At 41.3% G+C, this 17,000-nt stretch overlaps 2 protein-coding genes across 4 annotated transcripts in view; one reads left to right on the top strand and one right to left on the bottom strand.

Annotated features, from left to right (window-relative positions):
• The first annotated feature begins 19 nt into the window (after positions 1-19).
• Positions 20-15,213, top strand: MFSD1 (major facilitator superfamily domain containing 1). Of its 3 annotated transcripts, XM_026855028.1 has the most exons (16): positions 20-107; positions 255-367; positions 736-778; positions 1,288-1,355; positions 2,157-2,265; positions 3,362-3,464; positions 4,235-4,333; positions 5,124-5,235; positions 6,210-6,266; positions 6,888-7,044; positions 8,072-8,169; positions 8,502-8,614; positions 9,095-9,142; positions 9,850-9,910; positions 13,338-13,452; positions 13,724-15,213. In XM_026855028.1, the coding sequence occupies exons 2-16, from the start codon at positions 258-260 to the stop codon at positions 13,781-13,783; spliced, it is 1,353 nt and encodes a 450-aa protein (XP_026710829.1). In that variant the 5' UTR covers positions 20-107; positions 255-257; the 3' UTR covers positions 13,784-15,213. The 3 variants fall into 3 exon arrangements, with proteins under 3 accessions (XP_026710829.1, XP_026710830.1, XP_026710831.1); XM_026855029.1 differs by lacking the exons at positions 13,338-13,452; positions 13,724-15,213 and adding an exon at positions 12,376-13,287; XM_026855030.1 differs by lacking the exons at positions 13,338-13,452; positions 13,724-15,213 and having other exon boundaries at positions 9,850-9,914.
• Positions 14,674-17,000, bottom strand: part of LOC113483413 (P2Y purinoceptor 6-like) — a 3,878-nt gene continuing 1,551 nt past the window's right edge. The window contains exon 2 of the mRNA XM_026854948.1: positions 14,674-14,793. Within this exon, the coding sequence (XP_026710749.1) occupies positions 14,674-14,793 (120 nt within the window). The remainder of the gene's footprint in view (positions 14,794-17,000) is intronic.

Here is a 17,000-nt window from a genome sequence, read left to right on the forward strand (position 1 = left end):
TGTGTATAAGAGACAGGCAGAGCAGAGCGCTGAGGCGTCCCCTTCTCCTTGCAGGCAGCTGCTTCTGCTACGACAACCCGGCGGCTCTCCAGACGCAGGTGCAGCGGGTGAGTAGCTGCCATGGGCAGGAGCGACGTTACGGGCGGAGCGGGGGGTGTACTTCTTCCTAAGTAGTTCTACTTGGCTACTTATTCTGTGCCCCCTGTAGTTGCTTGAGGAGTAATTACTCTTTAATTCCCCCCTTATGCATGTAGGACATGAAGGTGAACACGGCTCAGTTTATGGCGCTCTACGCCTGGTATTCCTGGCCCAATGTGGTTCTTTGCTTCTTTGGAGGTTTTCTGATAGACAGAGTTTTTGGAATACGGTGAGTGATGTTCGTGTTGCTCGTGTTCGATGGGTGGTACACTTAAAGTGCGTGTGAAGTACAGGCTTTATAATATACTTTTTTTTTTCCAAATTATTACAGGCCTTTTCAATTTTTTTTTCTACATGATCTTGAATTTACTGCTATAAATGAGCTTCCTTTTGTTTCCTTTATGACTTAAAGTGGCTTCAAAAATGCCAGCCTGGTACTAGCTTTTCTTAAGGAATCTGTCAAGCCATAGCATTTATTCCAGACACCTTTTACTGCATAGTAACCTCCCCTTGTTTCCTTGCTGTAGGTCTAATATAGTGTTTTATAGGGGAAAAAAGAGTTTGGTTGTGCATTAAGTGATTTTCTTTGTCTTACAGGTTGGGCACTGTAATATTTAGTATCTTTGTTTGTGTCGGGCAGGTAAGTGCAGATGGGAGGGTTAAGGATGATGTGTCTGAAGTTTCTCTGTGGGGGAAAAAAAAGCCCAAATAGCTCTTTGTATAATAAAGGGAGATTTCAAATGGGAGTAGGGGGGTGGAGAGAACTGAAATGGGAGAATCTTGAATTTTATTGCGGTAGTTGGGAACAAATGGGGTAACTGGGAACAGAGAACCTTGAAAGATGAGTGGAATAAAATGTGAAGAAACTGATGTGAAACTACTGTGTTAGGAGTATTTGGGTAGGGTATGGTGGTAAAGGTGAAGCATGACTGGAGCTGTTTTCTGGGTGCAGTTTCAGGGTGGGATGGGTTGGATACTCACGAATAAAGCAGAGGGAGAAAAACCAAAAAGCCATGAGTATGAGGTGGCTGTGGAGTACTTCTGTAGGTCTGGGAAGGGAAAATCAGTTTTGTTTCTGTTTTGAGATGCTTCTAGTTTGTCCCATACTTCAAATATAAAATAACGTTTCCTTAAATGTTTGTTTGGCAGGTAATATTTGCTTTGGGAGCACTACTTAATACTTTCTGGCTGATGGACATGGGCAGATTCATATTTGGGTAAGTGTAGAGGAGTACATTATGTGCTCTCTGAGGTGAGGTCTGGTTTTCTCTGTCCTAGAAAACTGTTGTGTTTGCAGAGACAGAATTGTTGGATGTCAAGGCATGCGAGATCTTCAGTCCCATTCCCAGTCTAACTTAAAGTTAGAAGACAAAACCCAGGACTTGCAGGTCTTACCGAATTCAGAAATTGTGAAACTACCCAAATAAAGACATTCAGTAACCTCATAAAACTGTGTTAGTTTTCCTCTTAATTCTTATTTTCCTGAGTAAAAAAAGTTGTTAGCAACAAGTACAACAGGGCTCCTATGGTGGCAAAAAATGAGGGCAGTTGTCAGAAGAAATACCTCCAAATTATGAATATTCCACAGCACAAAAACGTTGCAAAGCCTGACTGGCTGTATTGGGGGGTGGGCAGATGTCCATTAAATTCCAGCTCCAGGTAAGGTGCCCACTTTTGGTTTCATGTGGGTGAGGATCTATACCACTTGGTGCTTTAATGCAGAAGAGAAACGAGAAGTTGCTGCTCATTGATTTAATTTCTATAAATGACCAAAGGCAATTATAATTGCTCCTAGATTATTTAAGATACCTTGTATTCTTAATTATTCTTAAGACGCTCATTTGAGTTATCTTTAAGACTTCTGTTGCCTTGTATATATGCCTTAAATCCACCTGTACGCGGATAAATTTCTCTGAAATACTGTCATCTGGGTATTGCCAGCAGCTGATGGACTGCTTCCTTGTTGCTTTGCATGTTGCAATTAATGTGTTTTCTTCTGCGCCTTCCTTCTCTTTTAGAATAGGCGGCGAGTCCTTAGCGGTGGCACAGAACACGTATGCAGTCAGTTGGTTTAAAGGCAAGGAGTTAAATCTTGTGTTTGGATTACAACTAAGCATGGCCAGAATTGTAAGTATAAAACTGTGTAGCCTTAATTCACAGACTTTAAGGTGTGTGGCTTGTCTTGGCAGGGAGACAGGTGGAAAACTGCTTCTCATGCTCCCTAGGGAGTTTTAGTTAAAAACGGATGTGAAATTTAACTTTAGAATGCTAAAAATTTGTGGTAAATACACAAAGGTTATGCAATGAAATGGGTGAATGAGATTATTTCGAACCTGTCAAACTTCTGCAGGAGCCTGGTGGTGTTACTAGCATGGATTAGGATAGTCACAGTGCTGCATTTCATCGGACTGATTGATTCTTGGTGTATCATAAGAAGTTGGTTTAACGGAGTGTGGCTTGTGGCTCAGGGACTAAGGGCAGGCTCTGATCAATGAGCTGGGATGGCTGCTTTAAGAAACTCCTGTCCTTACCTGCTGTTGTAAGGTGGTTTTATCTCAGCTGTGGGGGTTCTGGTTTGATACAATCCCCTAAACTGCTGCTAGAGGTGGGTTTACACTGATAGACCAGGCTGTTAGGTGCCCTTCAGCAGCCTGTGGTATCTTAAACCACTGCAGGCATTCACCTTGGGGGGGAAAAAAAGAGTGAGCTGGTCACAGCTGGCTCCGGGCTGGTGTTCAGGCTGTTGCCAATGAGCAGTTGGCTCAGCTGAGCTGTGGTTACTGTCTGTTGTTAGCCTTGGGATTGCAGCCATGGATCCCTTCTCCAGGGGCAGAAGGGGGGAGCAAAAAAAAAAGTGCATCCTCCTGACACCCGTCAGGTGGGAATCCTGTGGGCTTTAACATTCGCTATTCAATTCAACTTGGTGTCTGAGTGAATTTTGTGGCACTCCTGATGTCTCCATCAAAACACTGTTAATGTAGAAGCTTTCAGTTTGTGACAGCGTGTTACTGTTGCAATGGTTAATTTATTATAATTTATTACAAACACTGACCAAACCAGCAGGGAATAATTGTGTCGTTGTTGCTGGTGGTTTGTGTTCCCCTGTGTAGCATCTTAACCTGTTTGTTTTAAACACTGTTCAGTAAGCAGGCTGCCTAATGTTCCTTTTGAATTTGTGTTGTTGTGAAATACTTTATTCTTCACATGAGTTTGTTCTGCCTAGGGGAGCACAGTGAACATGAATATCATGGGATGGATATACTCTAGAGTTCGAGATCTTCTGGGCTATACTGGTCCCAGTACTCTTGGGTTAACTCTTATGATAGGTCAGTAATATTTTCAATTGGTGTCACTTGCTGTCTGAATTTGGACAGTGTGCTTACACGTTAATGATTTCTTACTAACCTGAAAGTAGAGCAAATGTATTTGAGACTAGGAAGAGGAATTCAAATACTGTTTGTATCAATGGCTAATATCCTTGTGCAGAGTGCGTGATTACTGCATCTGATAAAACGCTGTGTGATTTTTTTTTTTAAATTTTTTTTGAATTTTTTAATTTTTTTTGTGGCTTCCAAGTTGAAGTTTGTATCTTACGGAGATGAAATGTTTAATGTACTTTGTGTAAAGGGCATCTGAAGGGTATCACGTCAAACTGTGTGCAGATGTCTGATGTGGAAAAGTGAAATTTCAGCTACCTTTGGACCTGTGATCTTTTCCTTCAGAGCTGTGGGGATTAAGGCCCTGGCCCTGGTAACGAGGCCCAGGCTTTATTTGTGGTGTTAAGAGGTGCAGATAAGGAGCTTGGCTGTGCTGAGTGGGAGCAGTGGTTAGTGCTTTAAATAAAATAAATGTGGCTACGTGTTTGTACTCCAGTTCAGGGCAGATCTCTCATGTGGCAGGCTTCAGTATTTACACCTCTTTTACCTTTACCAGTATTTACACCTATTCTTTGAGTTGTACAGCTGTTGAGTCTTATAGATAAGACAAGCTGGTGTTAAACTTATTAGCTATGTAAAGGTACACTACACTAGTTGTGCTTAAAAGCTAAACTATTACTTGACTCAACTAAACATGTAAACTTGTTGCCTTATTGCAGGTGGCCTAACATGTCTCTTTTCACTGGGCTGTGCGTTAATCCTGGCTTATCTGGACAAGAGAGCGGAGAAGCTCCTCTGTAAAGAGCAAGGAAAAACGGGTGAGTGGTGTGGCTGAACCTGCCTGGGGCTTCATTCTTTCGTTCTGGAACAGACCCCTTCAGTTCCTCTGTGCAGGTTTGCATTTGAAGTAATTTGCTGGCTGCTACTTTGTCTTTTTCACAGTTACAGCTTTAATTTGTAATTTTTAAATCAGTAGGAAGTTTTACAGTTTTAAACACCAGTTTAGAGGCAGATGTGCTGTCATCTGCTTTATTTAGAAAGCATGTGGAGAGCCTTCCAGTTCTGGAGAGCCTCCAGTTCACACCTATCTGGTCTGTGCCATTGCCACTGGTACTTTTTATTGGAATCGGTCTTATTTCCATTAATAGGTGTGTAAAAACATGCAGCTCTTCTCCATCAGTGTGTGTGGTGTTTTGAGTTTTCCATGTAGGAGAACTTAGACCAATTAAAAATGAACTCAATTTGAGATCCAGGTAAGAGCATATAGCATAAAGCTTCAGCCATGAATTTTGCTGGCTGATTAAACATTTCCTTGACAAAAATGCTTTGTATTTAATTGCGCTGCGTAAGACTTTCAGAGGCTTTAGAGAACTGGTACATCCAGCTTTGTGTGGGAGGAAGTTTGTTCTTGGCTTTAGCACTGTTGATTTAGGACTTGTATATTCTTAACTGACTCCTACTGTGTAAACTTTAAACAAGAGAGTAGACAGGTGGCAGGAATATACGCTTTAGTAGTGACTTGCAATCACCTTAATGTTTATTCAGTCTGGATGGATTTCAGGTGTGCTTATGCTGACTGAAACAATATTGTCTCTTGTCCCACTCCAGGTGAAGTGATTAAGCTAACTGATGTGAAGGACTTCTCTTTGTCCTTGTGGCTCATATTTGTAATCTGTGTCTGTTACTATGCAGCAGTTTTTCCCTTCATTGGACTTGGGAAGTAAGTGCCTCTTGCTTCTGTAGCTGTTTCAGCTGAATCTGGTTAGGGTTTTAGCTAGCTACTCACAAAGGGAGAGGTGCAGGCTGATAGTTAAGAATTCCAGATGGTTCCTGCTTGCCCAGCAAGTCCGTGCTGTGGTTTGTTGTTTCTTCTGTGCCGTTGTTCTCTGTACTTGTGATACAAATAACCACAACTTTAGTTTCCTTATCTGCTGAGCTTTGTGAGAAATACCCTCGCTTAACATGGACTGAGCAGGACTCACAAGCATAATGCACGCTTCCATGTCCTGATTTCAAACTTGATGCAGGCTTAAAGTGTGGCATGAGTTTGAATTCCTTCTGTACTCATCAGCTATTGACTGAGCGTCAGGTGGGGGCTTAAATGTCGTGACACCTTGGGACTGAAGTTCTCTTACTGCACTGATTTTTGGTGTGTGTCAGGTTGAAACTTGAAGCATTCCTACGTAGGCTTCCCTTTTGAAACAGATGGTCTAATAGCTCAAGTGAAATGGGTTTTGAATAGACTGGGAATTAGAAACAGGTCTCTTGAGCTCAATGCATGTGTTGAGTGAGGTGGAAAAGTCTGAGATGACTTGGAGGGACCTGACAGACAGTCAGCAGTGCATGTGCTGATTTTATTTTTTTTTTGTTTGTGCACCTATTCTAAAAATTCTTACTCTGGTCTCTTACAGTGTACTCATTGCTAATGTCTCACTATCACCTTACATGTTGGTTATGTACTGGGGATGTTTTCCCCAGAGTGTAGTTTGAATAATCCTCAGACAGAAATGTGCTAATGAGCTCCTAAATGCATTATAAATGAGGATCTGTGATGGGATGTTGTCTCAAAGCTATAGAGATATATTTAAGAGTTTCCTGTAAACTAAGTTCTTGTGTCTTTCCTTTGTTTAGCTTAATTTTTCTTTCATGTCATACACGTGTGCGTTCTTCTAAACCAGTTTTGGTTTTCTTTAGGGTATTCTTCATTGAGAAATTCAAGTTCTCATCTCAAGAAGCCAGTGCAATTAACAGGTACGTTGTGGTTGATTTACCAAGTAAATGTGCTTCTGCTCTGTTCTAGGGGGGGTGTGTGTATCTTTGGGCTTGGACTGTGTGGGAGGAGGTCCGGGAGCTACTGTTGCAGAGGATAGATGGATTTCACGTGGCCCAAGGGATAACTGGGAGGTGTGGGTAATTTTTTAATAAGTATGTCTTAGATATTCACTTTGAGGATTTGGAAAGAAAAGGTTCTGTCTGAAGGATATTATTTTGGTGTTAGTGATTCTTTTCTTAGTGATAAAAGCAGTTTAATAGCAACATTAAATGAACTAAATGTTCCTAGTTTGGAGATGAATTTGTGGAGAAAAAAAAAATTAAAAAAATAAAACCCAACAACAGAGCACTTGTTGGTATATGATTCCAGAATTATGTCACTATTTCCTTGGATGTCGATTGTTTTCATGTCCTTGGACATTTTTGGGAATTTTGAGCTCTGACATCTATTGTTTGGAAGGTTTTTTGTGTAATTTTTCTTACGGCCTCACAGGTAAGAAGGGAACATGTTGTTTCATCTGGAGACACTTGTATTGTGTAATGCCTAAAGCCATCCATGCCTGTATAGTGTTCAGTTCTCTTATTTTTGTTCTTTTGTAGTATTGTGTATATCATATCGGTACCCATGTCCCCAGTCTTCGGACTCCTGGTGGATAAACTTGGAAAGAATATCATCTGGGTTTTATGTGCTGTAATAACTACACTTGCTTCTCACGTTATGTTGGCTTTTACCTTCTGGAATCCCTGGATAGCAATGGTAACTAATTCTCTGAAGTGTGTAGCTAAATAGGATAAAATAAGAGATAGGGTTGATGCTGAATTATTCTGCGTAGGTTGCCGCTGTCTTCCGACTGTTTACGTAGTCCTCAAAACTGATTTTGAGATCCCTGTAATACTGTTTGAAACTGAGTTTAAAGCTAAAGATGGTGAAAAAGCAAAAAAAACTCATAAAACAGGCAAAGCTGACACGAGCTATCTGCAGACTAAAGATAACGCTTCAGGCTTTGGTGTCTCGTGGAGGGAGGCAGCAGCTGTGCAGGTGTCTTTTTGAGGCGGAAAAGACTGGCTGCTGCTGTCTGTAGCAGTAATTCTGTAATTGCTTAGTGCAGAAGGGTGTTCGGCAACTGGGGAAGGGTGGGGTTAGACCAGAGGGTTGTCTGGAGTGGTGATTCCTTGTCCCTTCGCAGTGTCTGCGGGTTCGGTGGTGCTCTGTGGCAGAGGTTTGCTCTCGTGCTTCATAGACACACCTTACGCTAGCTAGATTACTGTGCTGGGTGCTTGGTTTTCTCCTAAAACTTGTTTTTTCAGTGTTGTTCTGAAGCTTATTACTATTACTTAAACTGTCTCTAAGGTGCTGTGTTGGATAGTGGTAAAAATCTTTGTTACTGATCCCATTCCTAGGGCAGATTCCCCGAGAAGTTGCTTTTGAACTCAGGTTCACAGACCACATATGGTGCTCACCAATATATCAGGGTTTAAAAATGGGCTCCTTGATTTTTGTTTATCTTTCTAGTGAGTTGCAGCATTGATCTGTTCCTCTGGGTATGCAAGTCAGGCTCTTCCTTAGATAGGGTTTAGTTTGTGGGTCACTCTTGGAAGAAGTTCCCTCTCCTAAATGTGCATATTTATTTAGAATGATATTGCAAAAAGTGTTACTTTAGCTCTTTTTTTTTTTTTTTTTTCCTCTTTTGGGAGAAGGGGAAAACCAATATGCTCATTTATTAGACGTTTCCAGCAGAAATGCATCTCACCTAACAGATGTTTACTCGTTCTGATTTCACCAGTGTTTGCTGGGAGTGGCTTACTCTTTGCTTGCCTGTGCCCTGTGGCCCATGGTGGCCTTTGTTGTTCCAGAACACCAGCTGGGGACTGCTTATGGCTTGTAAGTACTTAAATCTGCCTCTCTGTGCTGCTCTACAGTGACTGTGGCCTGATGCTGTTGAACCACTGAGCATCAAGCAGTTTAACACCTTCGCGGTGACTCCTTCCTCCAAGTCTAGCAGGAAGCCTCGTGTAGTTTCAGGATCTCCGTGGGGTAGAGCACGTGGCTGTGGTCAGTGCACAGAAACTGCTGCAAAACTCTGGAATTGTGACTCTGTCATATGCCATAACAAATGGGGAGAAGTGAATCTCGTCGTTTGTTCAGTGCTGCTAATGGTGTTTTCTCGAAAAATAAATTTCTGCGCAGTGGTAATCCTTTGTTTTGTGTGTTAGTATGCAGTCTATCCAGAATCTTGGTCTGGCAATCATTGCGATAGCAGCTGGGATGATTCTGGACACAAGAGGATACTTGTTTCTTGAAGTCTTCTTCAGTGCTTGTGTCTGCTGTAAGTATTAAAAACATTAGAAGTGGATTCTGTGCATTCAGGAGGCTTTTATCAGGGTTTTTTTCTTAATATTTCCTGTAAAACAGTAGTAATTTATTTCTTAGAGGTTTCAACTGGGGTAGTGTTGAAAGCAACTTTAACCTGTGAAGTGTGTTGTGGTTTTCTTTGAAGCAATTTTAGTGTAAGTAATTTCAGTGTTTCGAAAAAAAAAAAAAGAAGAATGAGCAAAAGGTTGGGTGAATGAAACAGTTAAAGGCCGTGTTTGAGGGCTGTTACTAATATAACTAAAATAACCTTTTCTGAGTTACCAGAGAGCATAATGAGATTTTTTCAAAAGCAATTAAGAGCTGCTGCTGGCAAAAATCTCCCCTCAGTTACAATTAGAATGAAAAATCTGGGTTGGTGTTTGGCTGTATATAAAGCTGATGTTCTGTCATTGTTATAAATTTATTGTCAGCTAAAACTGTTCTTTTTTTTTAGTGTCACTAATAGCTGTAGTCATGCTGTATTTTGTGAATCATCTCACTGGTAAGTGTTTTCAGCTCCTCTTGGTGTTTGTTTTTATCTTAATTCTTGAAGTTACTGAGCTGGACTGTTTACAGGTGGGGTGTAGGGTCCTGTGTCAGGTGCTGTAGCTCGTGGCTTCGGTACCAGGAGCATCTCTCGATGAGGCCTGTCCTTGTAACATCATTTGTGTAGATGCTGTAGCGTGTGATGTTAAATCTCATCAGCAGGGCAGTAGTACCTGTCCCTTCAGCTGACTTGTACAAATGTGTAGGATATCCTGCAGCTTTTTCTAAACTGCGTGTCAAACCTGACTGTATGTGTATCTGCAAATATAAAAACTTAATTCTGTGGACTTTCCTTCCAATAGCAGTGTTTTTTGACTGTTTTTTTAAGAATTAAGTACTGAAAGATCTGGAAGGGACACTAATTTGTTTCTTTCAAAATTGCTTCCCCTTTCTTTAGTTTCATGGGGCGTTTTGAATTGTAGAGAAACGTCATTGTTACTCAGTGGAAAACTGGATCAGGTTTGAGAGCTGTTTGGCTCCTGATTTTTCCTTGCTGGGATGATCATGAACACGTTGCTCTTTCTCTTTACCTCAGTTTCTACTTTTAGAAAATTACTGCACTGATTCCTTTTGTCAAGTGCTCTGAGTGAGGTATGATATCAAAGATACAATACAAAAAGACCAAATTTAAAAGTTTCAAAGTGTGTATTACTTCTGTTGCAGGTGGTGATCTCAACTGGTCTGCAAAGAAAAGGGAAAAAATGCAAAAAGTAGCTGCAACTGAGTGAGTATAAAGAACAGTGTCCTTATGGAATGTTTAACCTGAAGTAATTAAGTAGATTACTCTCTGAAGTCACTCTCTTTTGTAAGTCTGCCATTTGTATTGATTGTTATTTTCTTTCTTACCAGTTAGTAGTAGGATTTCATATTCCTGCCTCCTGTGAATGAATAATTAGAGGAAGCAGCAATTAACCAGGTGTCCTTTCTGGGCACTCTTCCTTGCTGTGTGGTTTTTTTTTTTTTTATTTCAGTGGCCTTCCAACTGAGTGAAACCGAAGTGTTCTAAAAATGTTGTATTGCTTATTTAAAACTGTGCTGCATTTATATAGTGTGTATTTGACCCAGTCAGCAGCAAACGTTACCGTGGCTTTCACGTCAGGGTAATGCATGGACCAATTTTTTTTAAGTGTAGTTGAAAGCTAGATCTCTCTTCGGAAGAAACTGCACTCCAGTGACTTCCCTTTTGTTTCAGCTTGCTCCTCTTGCTGTCTTATTAAAACTTAGAGGTCTTAATTCAGTTTGTCTCTGAGAGATGTGGCTGGAGTCGAAATTGCAGCGCTAACGTGGAACTCGGTCTGCGGTCAGATCTATGTCATAAATGTTACTGATTACAGAAAAGTTCCTGGGTTTAGAAAGCAAATGGGGCCAGGGGTATTTCAGTAAAGTGGGATCCACTTTCTTTAAAAGGAAATGGAGCACTTGAGGTGGGCTTAGGGCAGAAATTGTCAGAATAAGCAAATTTTGTCAGCTCATCCAATTAAGCAGATTCTGTGGCAGACATGTATGTCCTGCTTTCCTCTCTGCAGCAAATGAGGACAGTGGCACCCTTCAGAACAATACCTTAAAATTCTTTCTTGGTCTTGCAAAGCATTGGTGATGTGTTGGGGTCCATTGCCCTGTGTAGCCCTAACAGCTGGAGTCAGGTGCTCTTGCTTTTTGAGAGTGGTGTTGGACCAAGCACGAAGGTATCGGTCACCTGCTCTTGGGATGTCCCCTGAGCTCTAGGGCACTGGATTTATCCCCTCTGTGCAGTAGGAAGTTTACTTTTTTAATTTGCTACCTGAGAATGCTAAATGAGGGAGAGGCGAAGCTCTCGCTGGGTGTGGAATGCTGTACAAGGGAGTCAAACACTGGGTTAGTCTCTGACTTTCTAAATAATTGCCCAGTACTGAGGGAAGAGGGGAGAAACAGCATTGTATGCTAAAATCCATTAAGATGTCACCTTAAAGGCAAAACAAAAGGCCCTTCCACTCCAGCTTATCTGTTACTTAACTCTAGAAAACCAGCTTTTTTTTTAGAGTAGGCGTATTGTAAAGTCTGTCCATCAGACTGAGTTTGGGCAGCTTAGTTCGTCCCGATGACCTTGCTGAAGACGCTGCTTCTAGTAGTCTCAGCACCCAAAAACTTGTTTTGCCTTTTCCTAGTTCTAATTAGTGCTGTGAGGATTAAAAAATATGTGCGTTGGAGAATGTAATGTCAACGGGGACGAAGTCTTGGTTAATTCGATTTTTTTTAAAAAAATATATATTTAAAGCAAATGTTTAATTTGCTTAAGGGTAGAACAAGTCTAAGAAATGTGAAGCTCTGCTCCTCTGATCTGACTTTGTTTCGGTGAGATTGTGATTAAGAGCTGTTGGAACACATATACTGTGCCCTCTCCGTGCCTAGTCGTAGTTGAACATTTGTCATGTAAAAGAGTAAGTCAATATGCAGCAAGTCACAGCTTTCAAAATAACATCTGTAGAATTCAAGCTGCTTGTCTGTGAACAACACAGATTTTTTTTCTTTTGAAATGCTTTCTGCTCTGACCTAATTCAGCTCAGCGAGTCTCTTCAGGTCTTAATTGGCCTGTCAGGTTGTTGGAATTCTTTACTTTTTTATAGGTAACTCCATTTCACCTGCAGATATTTTATATATATATATGTAAGCCGTGAGATGTATAATGAGTTTGTTCCAGATAAATACTTTGCTAACAAGACTTCTCTTAGAGAAGTCCATAAAGTCCATTTATAAAACCGGACCGTGTAACTGTCCACATGATGATACTTGGTTTAGTTTTTTTCTCAAGCCTAACTTACCTGTCGACAAGGTCTAGCCCGGTGACTTGTGGGGTTTAACATGGTTTTGCTTCTTGTCCTGATTTGTGGGCGTTTTACACATCAGTCTTGAGGAAAGCTCAAGAAAACTAAAACCTCCCTAGACCTGATGAGCCATGCTGGCTTGGTTTTGATGAGTGTCATCCTCGAGCCAAAAGGTCGCAGCCAGATTTTAATACAGTCGCAACAACAAAACCCCAAAACCTTGTACCCAGGAGCGAAGAAATTCTGTGTCCAAGTAGAGCTGCTTTTCAATCTGCCTGTGTGTAACACTTCCAGTATTTACTGTGAAAGGTGGTGTTTGGTGTATGCTGCGGGGTATAGTGCTGTAGAACAACATTGTCAGTAATTTTTATTACAATGTTTTTTTCAGAAAAGAAATTTGACTAGCAAATATCATCCAGAAGTGGGGAGCATTTGATCAGCATCATGTCAACTTGAAGAATTGTAGTGTTTAGTTCGGTCACTCTGCACAGTAGTTCTTTGGAAAAGAGCCTAACATGCTGGGGGGGGGGTGTGTTTTACAGTAAATGGCTAAATTTTACGCTTTGTAACCACTTTTAACTAATGCCAAATGATCTCTCGATCGGGACAGAATGGGTTTATAGCATTTTGCACTGTGTTTGCACTCTGTCATTGGAGAGGGTGCTCTGCAAGCTGAGACAAACACGATAAAGACTTACAGAAAGTGTCTTTTACGTGCGGCACCGCCGTGGTGGTGGGGGGTGGAGACAATATAACGGCATTTTGTGTTCTGGAGTAAGGCTCACGGCCTTACAGAGCGTGGAAACGGGTCGCTGTTACTGCCTTTGTCACTGTCCTAATGCAAACCACTGTCTTAAATTAAGTATATTTAGAGTTTTTCTTTAAGAGCGAGCCACGGTGCTCTGGTCAAATATTGACTCTTTTGTAGGAGACCGCTATTAATTCTGCAGACTGCTGAGCAGTCTTTTTATCTGCATTTTTGACAATTGATTCTTCTTGTATTGTAATCTTTATTTTTAAGGAGTGAAAGCTTGTTTAATAAAGAGAGAGTAAAAGTTGTTACAGAAGCTCACTGAGCATGTTTGTAATGTCTGAAAAACCAAAAGGTTTATCTTTCTACCGAAGTCTTGCAATCTAAATAAAAGGAAACTGCAGAAAACAGCCTCGCTCTTTCTTTGCACTGAATTAATCGATACACATTTTAGTCTCTTTTAATCTGATATCCAGTATTCATCTGTAAACATTACAAGCATTTACGAGGTATTAAAAATAAAACTGCATACACAAGATGAGAGTTGCTTGGGTTTGCGCTCCTCGGTGCAAATATCTTAAACCAATTTTCTTTTCCAGAGCGGAAGAACAAGAGAGACTCAGACGTCAAAATGAAGATGACTTGGCTAAATTACGGCCAAAAGCTGATGACTTTAGTTTAAGGAATAAATACCTCTCCAAACTAGGAGCTCAGGTATTAGTAACAAAGTAGAGGGTTTCATAACTAAGAATAGAACAATGAGGTGTTTATTTTAAGCGCTTGGCTCGCTCTTTGACAGAGCCAGCAAATCAACCTCTGATTTAAAATGCTAAGTGTGTGCTTGTTCTCAGAAAATGAAGTCTCACCAATGGTAATTAAAAATCTAATGAAGAAAATGAATCAATGGCTGTCAAACCAAATAAGTTGAGGAGTGGGCTTATGACGATGCGTGATATTTTTTTTTTTAATTTTTTTTTTTTTGCAGCTACCAGATAATTACTCTTCCTATTTATCGACAATGGTACACAGAAGCATGTTGAAATAGCCTCTTGCCCCACTTGCCAAAGCAGAAATACACTGAAGTTCACAAAACTTTGTTTCCAGCACTGACAACTCCTCCAGCAAAAGCAGAATGATGCACCATACTTTCCTGGAAGCACAGATCCTATTTTTAAAATACTTGGCTTAAGCTCCCCCTCTGCACCGTGGGTAAATAACACAGATGCTGAAGAACCACCACCCGCCCGTTTATTTGAACCCATGAGCTACGTGCTAGACCCTCCTCTCTAAAATGCTCAGTGAGTCGCTGGAGTCAATAGGTGAGACTTGATCTCACGACGCAACGATGTCGGAAACGTGAGAGCTTTGTTTCAGTAATTGCTGTGAAATGAGCCTTGGTGTAGGTACGGGTTATTGAGCCTCTCAGGGGGGGCAGCTTCGTTACCACGATGGAAGTGGTCTGCTGCTTTTTTTTTTTTTTCTTCTAGAAGAACGTGAGGAAAGAATACCTTTTTATTTTGGTCCGAGCAAATATTTCGGAGGAAACTAAACTATACAATCTCAGTGTTACAGTTCAGAAAGTGCTAGCCCTGGAATTTTACACTAGATCACAGGCTTAGCAATAACCTCGTGTAAGTCCCGATCAATGTGAAAAATAATGTGTTTTTAAGAGGTTCTGACTAAAACCAATGAAAACAAATGCAGGAACTGAAGTTTAGCTTTCAGTGGGGGACGTGGTGTTCAATTTCTTAATGAAACTTAATGCTTTCCCATAATTTCAGTGGAAGGCTTGTTGCTGAATAGCTGGTTCCTAGGAACTCCTGCGGAGTGCTGCTTTTTATTACTCACAGAGGCTGGCATATGTAATTGGGCAAACTAGTCCTAAACTAAGCTAATCTTACTTTAAAAGGCAAGAGCATCTGGCTTGCTGGAGCACTAGGTGCTGCTATACAAGTAGAGCTGAAGGTGCACAGGGGTGAGTGAGCTTTCCTTGGCTGACTTCAGGGAGTCCTTGTGCGCCACAAAACGCTTAAGAGCCTTTGATGAATTGCTTGACTGCAGAGAAAGTAGTTTGTTACAATAAAAATGTTACATTATACCTGTAATATTTTATTTTTTTTTTGCCTACAGTAATTTAAGCAGACCTTGTGGAACTCACAGTCTTAAGGTTTTATATTTTTTTTTTTTTAAAGATATTTTCCCGTGGGGATTTTTATCTTCCTGAAGGACTAAGCCAGGACTATTTTGGTTAATAGTTTTGTATTCTGAAGAGCAATCTAGGAACATCAAGTTGCAGGTTGTGAACTAGGCCGAGCTTACTGCCGCAGGGGAGCGGTGCGCTGACCTGTGATCGGGTTTATTGCTGCTTTCCGTGCTCCCTTGGCGAACCGAACGCTATCAGCTCCGAGACGGGTTGATACAAGCTGGTTTATGATTCCTTGTAGACTTGTGAATTCTGGGTCTTTTTTAATAAAAGCTTGAAACAGATGCTGGTGCCTGTATTTTTCTTACCCAACTCTTTAGCGATGTGCTGTTGCCCTTGGTGGTTGTTGAGACTTATATATGGTTTGGTTTGTTGTTTTTTTGTTGTTTTTTTTTTTTAAATGAGCATGCCTCCTGCTTTCCTCTGGGGAAGTGGCTCTCTGAGGACCCAAAGGCAACGTTTCCCCCCAGTTCCCACCACTGAGGGGGTGATGCATTTTTCTTTCTTGGGGAGGGAGGGCATTCTTCTTCTGTTCCTTTTAATCTCCTTCAGCTCCCTGCTTCTCCTCTAATTCTAACACGGTTGTAGGTAATTCTCCTGCTGTTATTTATAGGTCGGCATTTTGTGTGTGGTATGACAGTAGCTGTGAGCTTAATGTCTTGTTGAGACTTTTATTTTCAGTTCCTAAATTCTCTGTACTCTCAACCATCTTGCTAAAATACTGTGGTGGACTTACGCAAATGGTGTAACTTGCCGTGTCAGCTCAGCTCCAGATGCTGTAGCCTTTCCCTTCTGAGCGTTTTCAGCCCGGTGATTTCTTTTACCTTTTTCATTTGTGGCTGTGGAGCGTGGGAGCCATCTGGCTTTTGTTCCCTTATCCCTCATTCCTCTAATAAATTTCTGGTAGGATGGAGCCTTCCTCTTTCTGTTGCCAGCCCTTTTGCTGCCAGCCCTGTGTTAGAAACTCGTGATGCTGTGTTGGTGCTTCGGACTTCCAGCGCATACTCCCATCGGTTCGGGTTGATCATCAAGTGGAAAATGGGAAAAGGGATTTCTGAATTCTGAAATGCAGTTTCTTTTTGATAGAGAAAACCTGATGGTGATCTTTGTGGGAGGGATAAGGCCAGCAGCTACAGCAGTGAGCAGGCTACCTGCCTTGGCCCGGGGAGGGACTGTTGGAGCACGGGCTGCTGGAGTGTTACTTGGCAATGTCCGCGCGAGTCCTCTCTGCAACGTGTTTGGAATGGCTTGAGCTGAAAGCTGCTTATCTTTACAAGACTTCCTTTTTTTCCACACAAAGCTTCCCTTAATGGCTTCTACCCTGAGAAGCTGTTGATACAGTACAGCTTTCCTGACCTTTTTTTTTTTTAATACAGAGTTTACAGGTTGGGCTCTGCTTCTGGACTATAATGGTTTGCCTAAATGCTGCTGGTGGGTATACACGCTTGTCCGGAGGGGTTTATAGAAGAGTTAATAAATACGGTAGTAAAGAGTAGTTCAACACAGTATTTTATTAAATTTATCTGGGCAAATATCCGAGGGAGGTGTCACGAAGAATACAAATGGCATTACCCATCTCTGCTATCATTTCTGCTGCTCACCCTGGGGACTCCCAGAGCTGATGCTGCAGCTTTCAGGTCGTTCTGTTCCTTTCTATTGGGTGTAGGGTTTGGGATTTTTGGTGTTGGTTTTTTTTTTCCTTTCTCCTTTTGACATGCCTTTTCTTCCAGGGTTATTGCTGGATGTTTCAATAGGCTTTCTCATTCTCATTTCAGAAATTGGTTACTATTCCATCGCGTATCTTAACCACTGTAGGTGCTCTCTTATTCCTTCTGTTGTGCAGATGGTCAAGCAAAGAGGCAAAGCAGAGCTGTTCAAATGAGCTGTGTCACAGAGTAACGTGAAAATCTTTATTCCTAATATGTTCACGCTGTGTTCTGTTGGATGGGGCAGATGTGCACCGGCGTGAGCAGGAAGCCAAAAAGCCCCAGACTTAAGTACACACAGTGTGCTGTTTCGTGCAGATTTCTTCAGAAGGAAATGTTTAAAGCGTGGAAAT

The sequence above is a fragment of the Athene cunicularia genome (genome assembly GCF_003259725.1).
Source record: "Athene cunicularia isolate RWA chromosome 9 unlocalized genomic scaffold, athCun1 chr9_part1, whole genome shotgun sequence".
Taxonomy (NCBI): domain Eukaryota; kingdom Metazoa; phylum Chordata; class Aves; order Strigiformes; family Strigidae; genus Athene; species Athene cunicularia.